Below are 18,113 nucleotides of genomic sequence, written 5' to 3'. Positions count from 1 at the left end.
ATCAGAACATCATAAAACAAACGCAGTTACATTATTTTCTCCAATTAGCGGTTTTCAGAAATGATTGATAATTTGCTGGTAATGTCTGCAAACAGCAACCTAATGTGTTCTCTTTCTTGCAAATCATCTGGAAACCACTTAAGGCTGTGATTGCTTAAACAAAAAAAAGGATTTTAAACAAGTGCTCCCCCTTCAGAACAACTGCGCACTACAGATATGCTTCACATATCGATTCCAATACTCGGTATGAGTCTGCAGAACCAACGCTGCACAGACAACCTGCTGCCCCAGCTCTGCCAGCTCTGCTGAGCTGCAGCCTTCAAAGATGCAGCATGGAAGTGTTAACTCACTACAGCTTGTTGGTTCAAATCAATAAATGGCCAAGTTGTTCTTTATTTTGGTTCATTGGGTATCACGGACTGAGAAGTTCCCAAAGGAAAAGCCACTGCTGATATTTCTGTCAGTACCTGGTTTATGACAGAAGTACATAGGAAAGCTGTGTTGCTTGGTTTGCTCTTTATCAGTACTATGCTACCCTAATATATGTGAAACTAAAGCGTTATTTCATAGTTTCATTATGGAAACTTTGGATGCTTCAGACCTACACTGCAGAAAAAGGGGATGCTGAAGGTTAGAGCACACAGTTGCCCTGATCTGAAATGGCAACTATTACACTTCTATTTACCTTGCTTCACTCTACTTCAGTGCAGGAAAAATCCTTCAGCTTGGCAAATCAAAAGCCCAGAACATTCCAGATTTTTAACTACAAGAGAACCCAATTTCTCCTTTATGTGGAAGATGATAAATCCTAGGAGAACTTTTAAGTTCTCAAATAGTACCAGCTTCCTCAAAGGAAATGCTTGGTAATTCTGCCTACTTTGATCAAAGCCCACATACCCAAGGTATCTGCAAATAGTGACAATTTAAACACTTTTCTTGCTTTAAACAAGAAATGTGTTTAAAAGGAAACTGTAACTCTTAAATCTTACTTTAATTTCAATTGACATCTGAAAAAAAAACAATTCAAAAACCCCTACAAACTCAAACAGCCTGTATTTTATTGGTCAGTTCTGGATTGTGAACTAATTACATTCTTGGCTCATGGTACCAGACTTTGTCCAGAGTCTGTAAGATGGATGACTGGATGCAATGCAAATTTAAACCCAAAATTTAATTTCTTAAAATCAAACATGATGCCAACCCACTGTTTGCCTTTAAAGAGGGTTTGTGATTTTTCTCCATTATGAAATAGAGTCTACATGAGGGGGGGTATATCAGTAAGTTATTACTCTGGAAATTTAAATTATAGTGACTCCAGTAAATTTCACTGGCTTCAGTACAAATAAAAGTTATGCTTCCCAAGGGAATGTCAAGGAATTTATGGCATTATAGATTAATCTCAGTGAAGTTAAACCCCCTCTCAATTCTAATAATCCTAACCTCTGTTTGGTACTATCTCTTCCCAACAGCTAAAAGTAGGGTATAAGACAGGGAGAAACCCTTTTCCACAGGGAAATGCTGTAGGAATAATTAATAATTTGGAAAATATTAAGTAGATATCCATCCTTATAGCTATGTATGTTCCAAGAAAAAGGCAACATTGCAATCGTGCCCTCAGAAGTCCAGTTATCCCACAGCAAACGCAGATGCTGGGAAGCAACAGAATGGGATGTGATGATGGGGGAACAGATATTAAGACACTGTTCAACCAAGCAGAAGTCACAGCTCTGAGTTCCAGAGGAAATTCAAGCTACCTGCTAAATGACAGCTTAAATAGAGGTCTCCACAAATAGCATCTAGGTCATGAATATGCATCCTGGTATTAGAGCTGGACATACCAGACAGTTGTAAAACAGGTTCTTGAACTTCTACATCTCATCACTGTTTATGAGCTACTGCTTACAGACACAGTGGGGTTTCCCAGGGTTAAATGCTGATGATTTTCAGATGACAGGGACCAGTGTTAACTAGCAGCAAACATGCCTGACAACTACTGTCATTGGCTGACAGTAAAGATCTATGCAGGGCTAAGATAACTGATCAAATCGAAACCACCAGCAAAGTGGAAATTTTAGCTGTAGGCAGAAAGACAAACTTCACTGAAATTTCCACTGCAGTCTTTATCTGCAGAGAAGGAAATAAATTCCAAAGCCCATCAAGAGAGTTTCTAATTTAAATTCTTCAGGGCTAATTTTCTGATACTCATGCAGCAAGCACTATTTACAGCTTGCAGTATTGACTGGTTGCTTGCTTTTTGATCAAAAAGAGGCCATACAACACGTTAAATGTCAGAACACACTTTTGAGCATATAGGCTCAACCTAAAATTTGATGACTTAAAGGAATTTTTGAATTCCAGAAAGAGCTTAAACACAAAACATATTTATATCGTTTTCAAAGATACCTTAGTTCCAGTCCTGAGACCTCCAGGTTTGCTAAATACTCACAGTACATAATAATGCTTTTTAAAGAGCTTTAATACAGTACATTTAATTCCTGCTTTTTTTTTTTTCTTTTAATTGTAGCATAGCTTTTGCTTCTAACTAAAGAAAAATCATATTAGAGAATCATTGCACACATGAATGCTGGCACACTGTCAACAACTTGTACAGGATACACGTGGTTCACTTTTTTAAACCCGTAGGACTGTTTCAGTTAAACCTCTTGAGAAACACACCTTATATTTAAAACACCTGTTCCTAGGGTCTTTCAGAAATTTCAGTTAGAATGACTGGAAACGGAAGGAAACTAATCTGATAAAGAAATGTTAGGTGTGTTGCTTCTATTCTTGGCAATTCGGGAACAGAATAAATATGCAAAAAACTCATTCTGTCAAGTTCAGATAAACCCAGAACTACTGAGTACTACTTTACTGATGAAACACAACTTACTAAAACTGCTGTAGAATATATTTTCTAAAAATAATCACCAATCTTGAAGATGGTTGGACACCATCTACCCCAGTACCTTTCCCTGTATGAGAGAGATCATGTATTCAGTACCTCTCTCTTCTTATTTCAAACATGCAACCAAGACTGATGATATGATTTTCAGCTCATATCTTTCCTTCTAGGAAAGCTATCAAAAGAGTAAACAGTACTCTACCCTAGCAAATCAAAGCTCCATAAAACCTAATGTAGCCTTCACTTTTCTTGTGTAGTCAGAAATTTAAATGATTTATTTAAAAACCCCTAATTATAAAATTAAAAAAACCCTCCAGACTGCTGCAAAAGAGGCTTCAGAATACATAATTTTTACAGAAGAAATTTGTGGTTGTTGAGCAAGCCTGGATGGCAATTGATTAATCTTTTGTCTGGCTACCAATGAAATTCCATCTTCATTTGCAAACTCCAAAGTAGAGAAACATTGCCTACATTGCAAATGTACACCCACAATAGAATCTAAAATTACATAGAATTTAGAATTTTAGCAAAAAAAATGTTAAAGGTTAAAAATGGTACATTTGACATAAGGAGTCAAAAATGATGCAATCACATGTCTAGAGCCCTGAAAACCCCCAGAAAGTTGCCCGAGATGCTGTTTGATGGGTACATCTCCAGGAAATGTCCAGTACAAGAGGTCTTGGGCCCAAATGTCTGTGAGCCAGTGCTCTTCTTCCCTCCCCTTTTCAGGTTTCCTACATCTATGCTTGAAGGGTTCCAGCCTACACAGAGCCCATTTTAATGTAACCATAACTTCTGATAGACACAGCCTGCAGGAGAGCAAAGACATTACAGGAAAACTAAGAAAATTACCTACCTAATAATTTAGCTCCAAAATACTCATTTCCCTGCACAGCATACCTTGGCAATAGCAGCTATGTAAAAACAGGCTGAGCTGATGCTATTCTTTGAACTCTCAGCTGCTCTCTCTCAGCTGGACTGCAGTTAGGGACCATATGACTGCTTTCCGTTTATTTAGATGTGAGGTCATGTACCGTGTATTAAACCACCAGTGTTAAAAGGTGGATGCTAGGAATTGTGGCTGGAGTTCAGATACAAACAGGGATATGCTGGAAAACATTCTGTATCTTTCAGGGCATTAAGGCCAAATTCCACAATAAATTCCACTAATTTATGCATTTATCCCAATTTGGCTCAAAAGTAAGCATGCTGTGCGATATTATGAAACTCAGTATCTGATTCCACAGTAAAAAAAGTCCCATTTCCTGTCTGCTTAAAATTTTCAGCTTCTAAACCTGCTGCATAATATGTGCAGCATTTACCTCCTTCCAGTGTTTTCAAAATAAAGATTCATTAAGACTTACATAGCCAATTCTAAACCTAGTAATCGAAAGTTAGTTTTTCTGCCTGCATTTTACAAGGAAAAAGAGAAATGAACATCTGAATTTTCTTTTTTCCATGTTTTTTTGTTTCTTGCTTACTCCCCAAGCTGAACTAATCCTGAATCTTACAGGGAGCTATGGCAGAGATCTGTCAGGCAAAAACTTGAAAAAACAAAGATAAAGTAACTAGTCTCTAATCAGCCTTTGGAATGCTGCATCTACACACTGGAAGCTCCTGTTAAACAGTGCAAATGGAATTAATCCACCTCTGAATCTGCTTCAAATAATAAATGAAGAACATGAAGTATGGTATAATAAATACGTTATAAAACCTCTTTTTTGATTGTGAATATTACATGTTATTTCAGTAATAATGTGACCAAAAAAAATTCTCTTGAATCTTCATTTTAGAAAACTTTCTCAACACAGTATCATCAGTGGAAATGAACATACCTTCATCTTCCCAGCAACTCTTTGTACTCCCTTCTCTTTCACTGTTTTCTGGTAATACTATATGGTCTGTTGGCAAGTCATCTTCTGGCACACTAGCATCACAGTCTGCTGCATCTGTTACACTTTCCTCTTCCACTATATGCAATTTATCTTCATCATCTGAATCTGAGTTTGCTTCTACCACATTGTTATAATTGGTGACTGTGGAGAGACAAAAACAAAATACTGATCAATATACTCTTAACTGACAGCATGGAGCTCCAAAGCTTTCAGTACTCTGGCCAGGTGGTACACATAGGGCATCTCCGTGGACTCACATTATTAGTGCTTCTTGCCCCATGGGGATGGCAGTGCCTTGTGAGCAACTTGGGTGTAACGTCAGCACACAAGGAGACATCTGACAGCTCCTGGGCTCCCACCACTGCTGGGAGCCACGGCACCTCTCATTGTGCACACCCAGCATAAGGCTGCACAAGGGAAGGCAGCGGACAACTCCCGAGCTGGAGCCGCAGTGGAGCAACAGAATTCCAGCTGGATCACTCCAATTTGGATGCCAGCATTGCTGTATGTCTCACTTAGGATTATTATGGCACTGAAGACCCCATGGCCCCAGGCTGAGCACCCTTCAGAGAGAGCAGCCCAGCCACTCCCGGGGTCCCACGGAGCCAGCCCTTGCATGCAGACACACACTGTGTGCTCACCCAGCCCAGCTTCCACCGCCTCCTCCTGTAACCAATGCCACCCCACGCTCCAGCTATGGGAATCATGGAGAAACAAGCGGGAACAATAATGAGATTTAATTCAGAATGGCTTAAGTGCTCCTGATCCAAGCTAAAATGCTCTTGTAATTACACCCATTAAAGACTCAGCAGGACGAATGTGAAAGGAAAAATCACAGAGATCACTTAGATGGGGAATCTTACGTAACATTTGCCCAGTTACCATGAAAAGGTAATAACTCTACTTTCTTAGCCTGGAGAACATATTGCAAGAGTCTTTGGACAAAGGATTACATGACAATATATGTTTCTGTCACATGGGAGCAGATTATTATTAAAATAGTCTTCATTTGTAGGCACAAAAGATGAGTTACAGCCATTTCAACTTAAAATGTAAGAAACTGTAAGTAAACTACATTAATAAAAAATGACTTTCACAATCTGTTTAAATGTCTTGTTACTCACACTGAAGTTAAACTATGAAACAGATTTACATGGGTATTATTCCTTCACTGCCAAGTTTGAACTTCTTACTAAAATGCTTCAAAATACAGTCTAAGAGAGAGAATAAATTTACAGATTGATAAACCAACAAGACTTGGCTGCAGCACTCCTTCAGTGGTTATCAGAATTATACCTGGGAGGCACATAATCATGGTACTTTATGATACCTGCATCCTGTCACTGTTAGTTCCCAAGAAGCCAGACTGATGCTTTCATGTGAAATACTGCCTATTAAGGTAGATAAATAGCAAACCAGACTCCTGCTCTTCTGAAGTTAGCTCTTTTTTTTTTTTAAAGTAGATATTTCAGTCATTTAAAAATGCATGTAACCAGGAAAAGTGACTAACATTATGAACAGACAGGCTACTATCTCATTTCCTTCCAATTCAGGAGAAAAATGTCTCATCTAAAACATGCATGAGAATGACAAAAGAGCCTTTTGAATTTAAAACAATCATTCAATGTTTCCATATTTTAAATAGTGCTATTTGAAAAATGTAGTAACTCACTGCTCATGGTATTGACATCTTCTAAAACAGCAAATTGCCTAAAAACTAGTATCTGGTCCATTTCAATTGATACATTGATATTCACTTAATACCCTGTAGCTGATTTTACAAAGTAAAATAGCTACTGTAAGTGATAGTGTCATACTGTGGGACATAGAAGACATACATGTATTCCCTCCCCAAAGCATAAGAGATTTATGAATTTATTCTCCTGAGAAATGCAACTTTTAAAAAGTGTGAGAACAGACATAAAACAGGAGGAAGTGGAAAATAATTTTAGCCTTTTATCTTGACTGGGTTTTGCTCTGAGGCTTAGATGTAGAGGATTATTAATATAAAATAGAAACATATTTACATTTCTCACACATAAAGGAGATCATTAAGAGCAGGGATCAAAATTTATAGGCATAAGTTGAAGTGTAGATAATGAGCACATGATTTTTTAAAAATAAATGTCCTGTTTAGTTTAGGAAATTAAGTGGCATTCCTTATATTAGATTTAGAGTGGTTTTATGGAAAACATAAGCATAATCAGTTTGTCTTCAAGAATTAGACTTATGGAGAAAAAATGTTTCTTCCTTCCTCATCAAATATATTACAGATATAATCTATTTATTATGGCTCTCTTCACCTTGAAACATTTCCATACATCCTCACTATACTCAAGTGCCAACTCTGCAAAAGTTAAAAACTCCTGCTTCCTCATAAAAAACAAGGAACAAATGGTCTTTGGGATTTCAGTTTCTTCCATTAAAAATCAGTTGCAAACAAGGCAAGACAATAAAGCAAACAAGAAATCTGGCTCTAACATCCTTTTTTCCTCTCCCCAAAATGCTTTGGGGAAAAATCTGCCAAAGCTGCATCCAAAAAGGCCTCAGCGCATCTGGGATGGACAGGCAACCCACCACCAAACACAGCAGAAAGTCAAGCATTTAAAATGACAGAACCACTCATATACCTACAGATAACTTTAACTAAATGATTACATGCTGCTTTCCTTCTGCAGGATCCCTGCCTCATCTAGTGCAGTGATAGCAAATATGAAGGGAATGCTCAGTTTTATGGAGTGAACTGAGCATTTGTAGCATTCTGCCTCAATTGTTTAGACTGCAAAGTGATTGCTCATTCTTCTTATTCCCGTCAGCCAGCAGTGTTCCCAGAACTTCCCTAACAGGATGATAGCCAGAATGGGATTCCATATTATATAATATATTGCATATGCTTATATGCAATATATTGTAACTGTATACTGTATAATGATATGATTATATATTTTATATTATATATAATTTCCTTACATGGTGTTCAGCAGGAATGCTTCAAAACATATAATTAACTGATCTGCAGTAGGGTGATGCTATCTCCATTTTGCAGATTAGAACCCAGCTGCTTAAAACCCAGAAAAGTCTTCTGGCAATCCTGGCATTGCCACGTCAGTGCAGGGCACTTCAGGCTGTACTTTTCAGAGGACTCTGCATTTATACTGCGTTTTACACATTCAAAGCACACTTATGTTCACTCCAAATGCAGCTGTGCCCAGAGCCCAGGTACCTTGGCCCGTGTGCCACAGCAACTGGAAACATAGAGATCACCTCCAAATAAGTGACCTCCCAGAATCACATAAAACCTCTTTCGAAATGAGAAAGTAAAATCTAGTCTTTCTGTGGAGCTTTCAAACACCCTGGAGAGAGTGCTTTTGATTCCTGCAGCCCTCTACTTAAATTACTACACTTTCCAGCAATTAAGGCAAGGGTTCTGGAGGCAACAGCTTCCTTTAATAAACACCCCTGATTCATTCTCGGGGCACCATTCCTCCTGTGAAAAAATTATGTGATCACACAATTAAAGATCTTATCGTTATGCATACATGCAAGGGATAAATTAAAACAGTTTGAACAATCTTCATTTCGACAATTTCCAACTTTTTTTGAATGCTCAGCTTTCAAAGTCAAGTGTTTGATTTCAAAGAATGTATTAACATTCTTTAATGGAAATGATGGTTTAAAAAGAACAATCAAACCCTGTAATTTACTGTATTTTTAACTAATCAAAATTAAAATCAAAAACCCATTACATGATACCATACTGATACCTTCATGGCTGCAAATCTTAGCTTTAGCAATGCAGATTTGCTCCTGGTGCCCTGCAAGACTAATGGGTGATAGTAGGAAGCTGCTGCCTCCATTTGCTCAGACAGGTTTTGGCTCCATGTTTCACAGGAACTATGGCATCTGGCAATCAGTTCCAGGGTAGTCATCCTCCCACTCTCCTTTCTTCAGTTCAGTCCTAGAGCCAAATTTAGACCTTCACTATCTGTACATAATTTTGTGTGTTTTCTCCTCTCATCCTTGATGTTTCCTCAGAATAGTCACCACTGAAAGAAGAGGATAACAAGCTCACAAGCCTTGCTCAATGCCTGGCGCCACAGAAGCTGGTGAAGTTGGGAGGAATAAATTTCATTAAACCTTTTTGGATAAAGATTGAAGTGTACTCAATACAAAAGCAATATGTAGAGACAACTGCTTACAATCTCTGAAAGAAATTCAATTGACTATACATAAAAGATGACTTCAAGGGGCTTCTAATTTGGCAAAATATTCCATGCTGAAAATAAAACACATGTAAAACCTTGCCTGGAACAGTTGCGGCTTCCCAGTGAAGTAGCTACAAGTATTTCAGACTTCAGTACTATTTACTTTTAGCTAATGTCATTTAAAAGTAGTGACTAGCTAAATAAAATAATTCAGCCTGGATCACTGAAACCTGGCACCAACAGCAGTCAGTGTCTCCACAATGAGACATTGCTCTGCGAAAAGCAAGGACAATTAGAGAGGTTACATCACCCTCGGCCACCACAGCTCCAGGGATGGCCATCAGCCACAGGGGACAAGCAGCAGACCACTGAAGGGTGTCTTATCTTTAACTGTAAAAGCTACAGATCATGAACCATGGCTGTAAACCACTGAAGACAGGCCACCAGACAAGCATGTATGATGTATGACACACATATGGGCCTATTCTGTTCAATGTACAGTATGCCACCTCAGCAAAATTTCACATTATTAAAGTTTAATTATTAATTTCAGCTTTACTTTCACAGATTAATAGAAAGATTCAACAAACATATTATAAATGACACTGAAGACTAAATATTTATTCAATAAGACCAATTTTTATATCATTACTATGTAACACCTGAAATAACTATGAAATAGTAATTAAAAATTACATCTTATAAACGGTAATTACTTATTCTCCTCTTGAGCACTTTCTTGATACAGTATCCTGATTCTTAAAGAATAAATGACTATCTGTAGTTGAAACTTTCCTTGCTCTAAGAACAAATGACTGCAAAATGAACTGCAGAAAATGAACTTCGCTTTCTGGATTTTTACAGTCCTAAATGCAAAGCAGATGTATGACATTGCACAATTCTAATTAAAAAAGGAATGTGCTCAGATAGAAGTAGTGATTAAAGAGCTAAAATGGAAATATATATTATTTTGCTGGTTGAATACAGGTAGGAAACTATGATACATACGTCTAATCAAATCAAACATGATATTTGAAAGGAAAAAATTGCTAGTTGTCTGACTTAAAACCAGTAAACCCAGGAAATTCAAGGTGAACACTAATACTGTGGTGATGAAAGACTACAGGATTCATTGTTTCCATAACATAATGGGTGAGTCCCCAAAAAGACAATTATTATTATTGTGACTTGGGTGGGAATTGAAGGAAAGCTCCTTAAAAAGCTGTCAGCAGGTACCTGCTCACCACTCCCCCATCCAGACCTGCCCTCAGAATCCTTAGTTGACATGGAAGTTGACATTCCCAGCACAAGGAATGACACAATCAAGTTGATGTCACTCAACAAGATAAAAACGTATGTGGTAGAATATGTATCAGAATAATTTGAGATCAGGTGGCAAGAGGACAGAACTCACTAAAAAGAGGACAGACTTCCACAGAACGAAGGCAAAATGCCTAGCATGTAATACCAGGATCTGGAAGGCTGCTTTGAACCTGCTACAACCTTTTGTTCAATACCTGACAATGGTCACTGTCTTTTATGTAGAATCTGGTCCAGCATTCTTACTACCTGTCTTTTGTACACCTCTCCATACTTAATCCAAAAATCCTACCTACTTCCACTGAAAAAACACAAACCCACAACTTTTAGGAATTTGTGAGTTAACACCAACACCCTTGAATTTTTTGAGATGACAAACACGTAACCAATACATCCGAGTTGTGTGAGGTCAGCATCCCAACATTTAACTGGCTGGAGATGTAGAACAGGTGTGAGAGATTCTGATCTTTTAGAAATCCTACTTCTAAAAGCTCTTCCAAAATAAAAATTTTTTAATGTTCATGCATGAATACTCTTAGAAAGAAAGGTTTGATTATACAAACTGGAACAACTCCTGTGCTATTTGAAGTTCATTCCCGGTTCATGGATTTCTGCTCTGACAGCCTACAATCATCTCTTGAAAACCATTTACTCTCTGTCAGCCCACCTGAAAATCTGCTCCTATATATCATTTAGCTCTAGTCTAATATTTAAGCAAAATACATTGTGAAGTCTGAAACCCAGTCATTTAACATTCAGTATTTTATACTTAGATTTTAGGGTATACTATTAATTTTGTTACTACTCTTGAACGAAATGCCATACTTTCGACTCTCCACTGATAGGCTGCCCAGTATCTTTAGTAAAGTCAGACCTTTATGTTCTTTTCACATTTTTCTTCTCAGTTTAATACATACACTTGACATCCAATAATATATACAGAACCATCTGAACCAGAAACATGAGAAAGAGTTTAAGGAAAAAGAAGGCATATGCTCATGCTTCTACTAAAATTCTCTGGTTGGAGATTTCTGGCTTCTGGAATTCCTAAATGACTTGTGTTGTCTTCATACCTAATAGCTTCATTTTCTGTGAATTTGTCTGCTTACTTCTTGAATTCATGAAAATTTTGGCATCCACGTTAGTCTGAGGCAAGCAGTTTCACAGCTCGGTGTTGTGGGCAGACTAAGTTTCTTCTGTTGATTTTGAACCTGCTCTGCACTACATTCAGTGGGTGTCCCCTAAATCGTCCCCTCTTGTGTTCTCTATGCTGTCCATGATTTTATACACGTCATCGTGCCACCCTCCCCTACAACGCAAAGAGTCTTTGTTTGCTTGTTACTCATACAAAAGTTGTTCCATTGATCGTCTTTGCTGCATCTCTTTGGACCTTCTGTTCTGCTGCATCACTGTGTTAGCAGGGGGGGAGGTGACAATCTAGAACTGCACCCAGCATGCATCTTGCATTAGAATGGCAGCATAACAACACGCTGTTTTCTTCTCTATCCCTTTTCTATCAGCACAAGCATATTTCTAGGACTTTTCCTGACTTCCACAAATAATTAAGCTGTCATTACTAAAGGCTCCTTATCTGTAAACCCAGAAGCGTTGTTCCTGAATGGTAACACTCAGCTCAGAACCCATCACAGGACCCTTCTTCAACATACACTGCTTCACTTCCACCCACCTAGAATTTTACCTGCCATACTACTGGCTTGACTATTTGGAAACACTGTCATTATTTCCTAAAAAAGAACAGGCAACCCTTAGTGAAAATATTTGCTGCTACACACTCATGTCACCGCCTTCACCAGGCAGCAGGGTGACTTCCTGTAGCACTGGGATGGCCAGCAGCATTACAGAGGAGAGTGGAGGCAGCAAAAACCATTCCATTAGGTAGCCTGTTGAATTCAGTAAAAGTACACAAAGAGATCTCATTATGTGCAAAGTATGAGGAAACTGTATCATAGTCTCAATTAAATCGTTCAGGAACAAAAACCATGCCAGAGATTAGTTTATGAAACAATCCATTTAAAATTTAATTTAAGAACATACTTGCAATTTTCAGAAAAGCCATCCTGCTTTTAAGAACATTTTATGTGCTATGACCACGGAGAGCAGAACTATATTTTATATATTAAAGGCTGACTCGCGTTGATTTATACTTGTGTTGATATACACATACGTGTGTGCGCTCACACAAGAACAGGGGAACTGGATTCAGTCCTTCCTCTGCCTGAAGGGATCAAACTTACATCTCCCATGAGTGTTTATATAAATACATGAATAGTTGGAAAAATATAAGTCTAAATATTTATATGTACCAAGCACCTTTCAGATAATTTTGTTTAACTAATAAAAACCTCTTTCAAAATGTCTTTACACCTCTTAACTGAATTCTAGCCAAATGCAGCTTGACACACACTTTGATTGAATATTCCAACACATTAAAACCCATTAAATTCAAGAAACTTAATAAGCACTAAGGTATATAAATCACCTCAATACACATGTACTGGATTATTTGGTCTTCAGGTCAACTCAAAGAAACTTTAAGTTTAAAATAAATGCTTTGCAAGCGGACAGCAGACTACAATGTGCCCTAAATGCTTTACCAAAAGGGAGACTGGATGTTTGGCTTGGCTTACCTGACACATATTAAAATCAATGATGTAAATAGAATTTTTCTGCTTGTCAATTTTAAATCATGGTTTTAAAATCAATCAGCATTTGACACTAAAAAAAACCCCTGACCCTCAATGGCAAAGTCTGGAGTAAAATCTGATGATCTAAGTCAGGACCATTTCCCCAGAACATGGGTAATGGCGACACCTCTGGCACTACGCTCTGAGATGACCTAAGTGATACTTGGAGCAAATGTGGCAAATATTCCAGTCTCAGTGATAATATTTTCTTTTGGGTGCCTTGGTTCTTATCCTCAGGTCAGTTCCAGATAACTTAGTCCTACATGCAAATGACATTGGAACAGGACAGTTTGGTAGTGTACTATTTGGAAATGCAGGAGGAGCTCAAGGCTTCCCAGTGGGGCAGACATGGTGGGAGTTTTGCCACCAACAGTGCCTTAGTGCTACTTGTTACAAATGTACAGATCTTACACAGGCAGGAAACTTCAAAAATCAACTCCAGCGCTCATATGAGAATTTAGTTCTATGTAGAACTGACATGAGAATGTCCAGAGATGAGAAGAAACAAAGAGTACACACAGACAAGCATTTTAGGTGTTTAGCCTTGGTCCAAAAATAACCTTTAATACAGGAAACATGTGTTTACACATATAGACATACAGATACATACTTACACACATATTTTCAGGTTTGATAGCCTACAGCTAGGTTCGGAAATGAATACCCAAATCATCATAAAAAAATAATCTGCTTTTGAAATATTTCTCTTATTGAGGCTACTACAGAGAATTAACTTAAATGTAATTTTCACCATGTTGCTTTGAGACTCTTCATTACTCTGCATCCCTTCTGTGTTAAAAATGGAAGCTTTATAGCTTTGCAAAATGAAGTCTTTCAGTCTTTCAGTGACACAGAGGGACTTGCAATAGTAAATTCTCTATTGGATTTGCAAATGATGGTCCTTCGTCCAATGAAAAAGCTAACTATTGTCCAAATATTCTCTCTTTATAGTCTCTGGATTGATGTAAATGCTACATGCAAATACAAAAATTCTCAGTGGCAGCATAATTTGAAAAATGGTATGACAACAAGGTGCTTACAGGTTTGAAAATACTAAAAATTGTCCCATAAGAAAGAAATCAACCTGCAGAAACAAGACAGCCAAAGGTGTATGAGAAAATTAACTGTACCCTTTGCCTGTTATCACCATTGTACAAGCCAAGGTTTCTACAAATGAGAACTTAACTCTGCCGGTATAATCCCATGTCACCTGCTGCTGTCAGGAAGCTTTACAAAAACTTACAAGAAGTTTAATACTTTAAGGAAGTTTTTATAAAAACATGAAGCAGTGAAAAAAGAACCATATCCCCTCCATGTATTTTTTAAAATATCTACTGGAAAAAAAATTCTATAATTTCACTGCAGCTTTAAACACTCATCAGGGAAGAAGCCGTGTACTATCATATGTTTTTCTCGCTCAGGGCTCCCCCATTTCTCATGCTGTCCCTCAGGGAGCCTCAGAAAATGCAGAATAGTGTTCACTCATTATAGGTGACGAAACTTCTCCTATGCAACATGGAAGTTTTTACAAGTATTTACATTTGTGAATGCATATGGACAAAATAAATATCAAGCGGAAGGTGGGGATACTCATGTAATGCACAGGCATGAACTTTTGAGTAAATCTGCACTCTGTCCATTTTTCACTTTCTAAAGAACACATAATTTTTCCATAAAGTTGCACAGGAATAAATAGAAAATGTTGATGTTAGTGATTTTTAAAAAATCCCTGAATTTTCAAAAATATACTGCAAGGACCAATTCTGGGTAGGTGGCAACATTTTAGTCACTCTCTGCTTAAATCAAAGAGGAAAAAAGCAGAAACTTTTCCCTCATGTCCTATGTGATTGCTGGTAAGTTTGCATTTGTGTCACCAGTATTAGTTATACAGTTTATCATTTTACTCAGAAGACTGGAAAAATGAATCTACACACCCAAATGTGTCCCTCACAGCTGAGGACAGTCTGAGGGCTGCAGGGGTTTACTGCCTCCAAGACAACTGAGCGCCGTGATCATAAAAATCAAGCATAAGATAAAAATCAGATAAACCTTCATCTTTTAGAACCCCCAATTACTGAACAAATGGAAACAGTGAACTAAACTGACGAAAGGCTGAGAGGAAGAAGTATTTCCATGTATTACATAGTCTGTTTAACTTCAAAAATTACCTCTCCACTGGTGACTGTACCACTCTGCTCTGTGTTCAAAATACTCTTAGCTCCAGACAGTTGACGTTTTTTTCCTTATAAAACTTCTCAGATATTAAAAAAAATTAGCTAAGAGAGGCATTCAGGAGATAAGGCCATTAATTACTTTCTCAGAGACAGATTTTTAAAACCAGATGATTTATTACTACACTAGAAATTAACTCTTGCACACAGAAAAATGCCACCAATTAAAGATGAATCACAGAAAATTGTCTCATCATTAATTGGCACTTGGTACCAATGGGTTCCAATCATTTGGGAAAATGTGGTAAGAGGAACTTATTTGACTGCAGCATGATGGAGGCACTAATTTTAAGATATATACAGGCATAAACCACACACACCAAAATTACATACAAGTTCCCTCATACTGACCAACTTGCTAAACAAGTGTAATACCCTATTTCTGGTCCCAACTGCAGCATAAATTGAACACAACTCTAACACAGTTGCTTTAGATTTATCCTCATTGAAGACTTAATCTGAAATACAGTTTGGTAATTACCTTAATCCATACTGAAAAACTTGACGGCCATATTTTATCATTTGTACATAAAAAGTCAGGTTAGTAGAAGCTATCAGTTGTAACTAAACCCACTCCATGATGCTCCTCAATCCCTCAATCAATTCAGATACCATTAGGCCAGGTTAATTTTTCAGGAAGACACAATTGACATGTTTATATAAATGTATACATTTCATAACACTGGTTATTTTATATAACATCATTACTAGGTTTATACACAGTAAATATTTATTTCAGGGATAATAAAAAGACTACAATACAGGGATACCAGTTTGGCTTATAAAGTTTTGAGATCCTCTTAAATATAAGCAGAAGGATGATACTTCAATGGCACATTCTATACACAAGAATAGCCTATGACAGGAATTTTTTCTTGTCCCAAAAATTTTATGACTATCATAAGATGCCACTAGAAAAGTCTTCAGCATTATGAAAATTTTATACATGGTACACATATCACTGAAATTCATCACATGCCTTGTGAAGCTCTGACATTTTTCTTAAAAAACTCATTCGTAAATTAATAGAACTATAAATGACACAATTTTGAGGAGATGTTGCATAAATATAATCTCAATTGATAAATTATCAAAACAAATTTATTTAGAGAGTACAAATTTATTTTCATTTTGTATTTCACAACATTTTCTCCTAATCTCCAAGTAATTTCTTAAATCTATCTCTTGAGAGAGATGTAGTTTGTCAAATGAACAATGGTCATCTATTTTCAAAAATCTGTCTTTTAAGATGACAAGCTACATTTTGGCTTCACTCCAATTCCACATATTAACTGAACAACATTTTTAATGGTGTTCTAGGTTTCAGTTTTCAAAATATGTGTCCTGACTTCTGGATTCAGAGTAACTAATTTGTAGTGATTATATGTTATTATCATGACAGATTGTTATAGCAAACATCCCTAATTCCCTTTTTTTGAAAATAAAGATTATAAAGAGATGCCAGAATATCAAAATGTAGATGAACAGAGTTTTACCATGTAATTTGGATGATCTGGTTTGCTACACATAGCTTCGTACCTCGACTTACATGAGTTTATTATGCATATTCATATATGATATGCATATAATTTTTTGCATTTATATTCGCAGCTAATCAACCAAAACATTGGCAGCAGAAAATTACTGTCTGGGAGTGGTATGACAAGTTCCAAGTCTCTCCAATTTTTAACTGTCTACTATATTTTTGCAATACTCATTTTTACATTACAGATTTTCACATTACTGATTTTCAATTCTTTTAAAATATTAAATCACTGACCATTTATATGATTTGTGTGAAGTGGGAGATAAAGCACCATCTAAATTCTAAGTGTAGCTTGTTCTCTTTGCAAGATAATGAACAGCTATCATTCCCAATAATCTACTGCAGTGTAGGAGCATGAAAAAAGAGATGGTCAAAAAAACCGCAATGGATTTACAGTGTTTTACTGGATTTCAAGGATAGACAACCCCTGGTGTCCTCTTGAAACAGGTGGCTACATGAGATTATGAAAGGCCTCATTTATCCTGTGTACATGGAAGCCTAAAGCTTAAGGAATAATTTAATTTTCAAAAGATGCATTCCATGAGGACTAGATGCATTGCTAAAATAGCAATGGGAAGTTTTATGTTAGTGGATTTTATACATTTAAATAAGACTTTTTATTTTTATACAAATCAGAATGAAACTTAATTGGTATTTCTGATATTATATTATTATATTAAGGAAATAAACATATTTCACCATACTAACCTCTTGACTTCGAAGGAGTATGAATGTATTCCACATTAACAAGGTTATCTTTCTCTGAAGATCAAGTAATTTATGATAGGTGCTTCCAAAGGTGGGGTTAACTTCTTTAAAACTGTAATCTGGATTACAAATTGTTCATCTGTACATAAATTGTTCCCATATAGCTACTGAATCTTCCTGCAAAGGCACTTACACACAGATTTTTTTGACCAAGAAATGGACAACAAAGCAGCTCTTTGGCTCCCATGTTGAAGAATAACCCCTATCTATCCAGCGCAATATTTCACTGTCACTGTTAGCACATGCTTCAAGAGAAGTCTGGTTCCCAAAGAAGGTATGAGAAGAGAACACAACAGACTTTCAGGATTTGCACAGCCACGCTGATACTGGCACTATAGTTGTTCCCCATCAGAGATAGGAAGAGTCAAATCAGCATTGAGAAAGTGCTGCAAGAAGGAAGAGGAACACATACATGAGGTTCTTGCTGAAATACACCCATATATGCACTCTAACACAAAGAAATACCAAATTGTGCACTAGTCTTAATTAAAAAAAACCTTACTCACTCCTCAAAATAAGCTACTTAGGTGAACTAGCAAGC

At 37.0% G+C, this 18,113-nt stretch overlaps 1 protein-coding gene across 1 annotated transcript in view; it reads right to left on the bottom strand.

The window, feature by feature from the left end:
- The window catches only part of ZEB1 (zinc finger E-box binding homeobox 1), a 120,440-nt gene that overhangs the window by 20,141 nt on the left and 82,186 nt on the right, over positions 1-18,113 (bottom strand). The window contains exon 2 of the mRNA XM_042043245.1: positions 4,738-4,938. Coding sequence (XP_041899179.1) covers positions 4,738-4,938 — 201 coding nt within the window. The remainder of the gene's footprint in view (positions 1-4,737; positions 4,939-18,113) is intronic.

This window comes from Corvus kubaryi, unplaced genomic scaffold, assembly GCF_017639235.1.
Source record: "Corvus kubaryi isolate FWS band 111438036 unplaced genomic scaffold, C.kubaryi_AGA036_p1.0 37398, whole genome shotgun sequence".
Taxonomy (NCBI): domain Eukaryota; kingdom Metazoa; phylum Chordata; class Aves; order Passeriformes; family Corvidae; genus Corvus; species Corvus kubaryi.
Note: the sequence above shows the minus strand (reverse complement) of the source record. Positions and strands in the feature narration are given on the sequence as shown.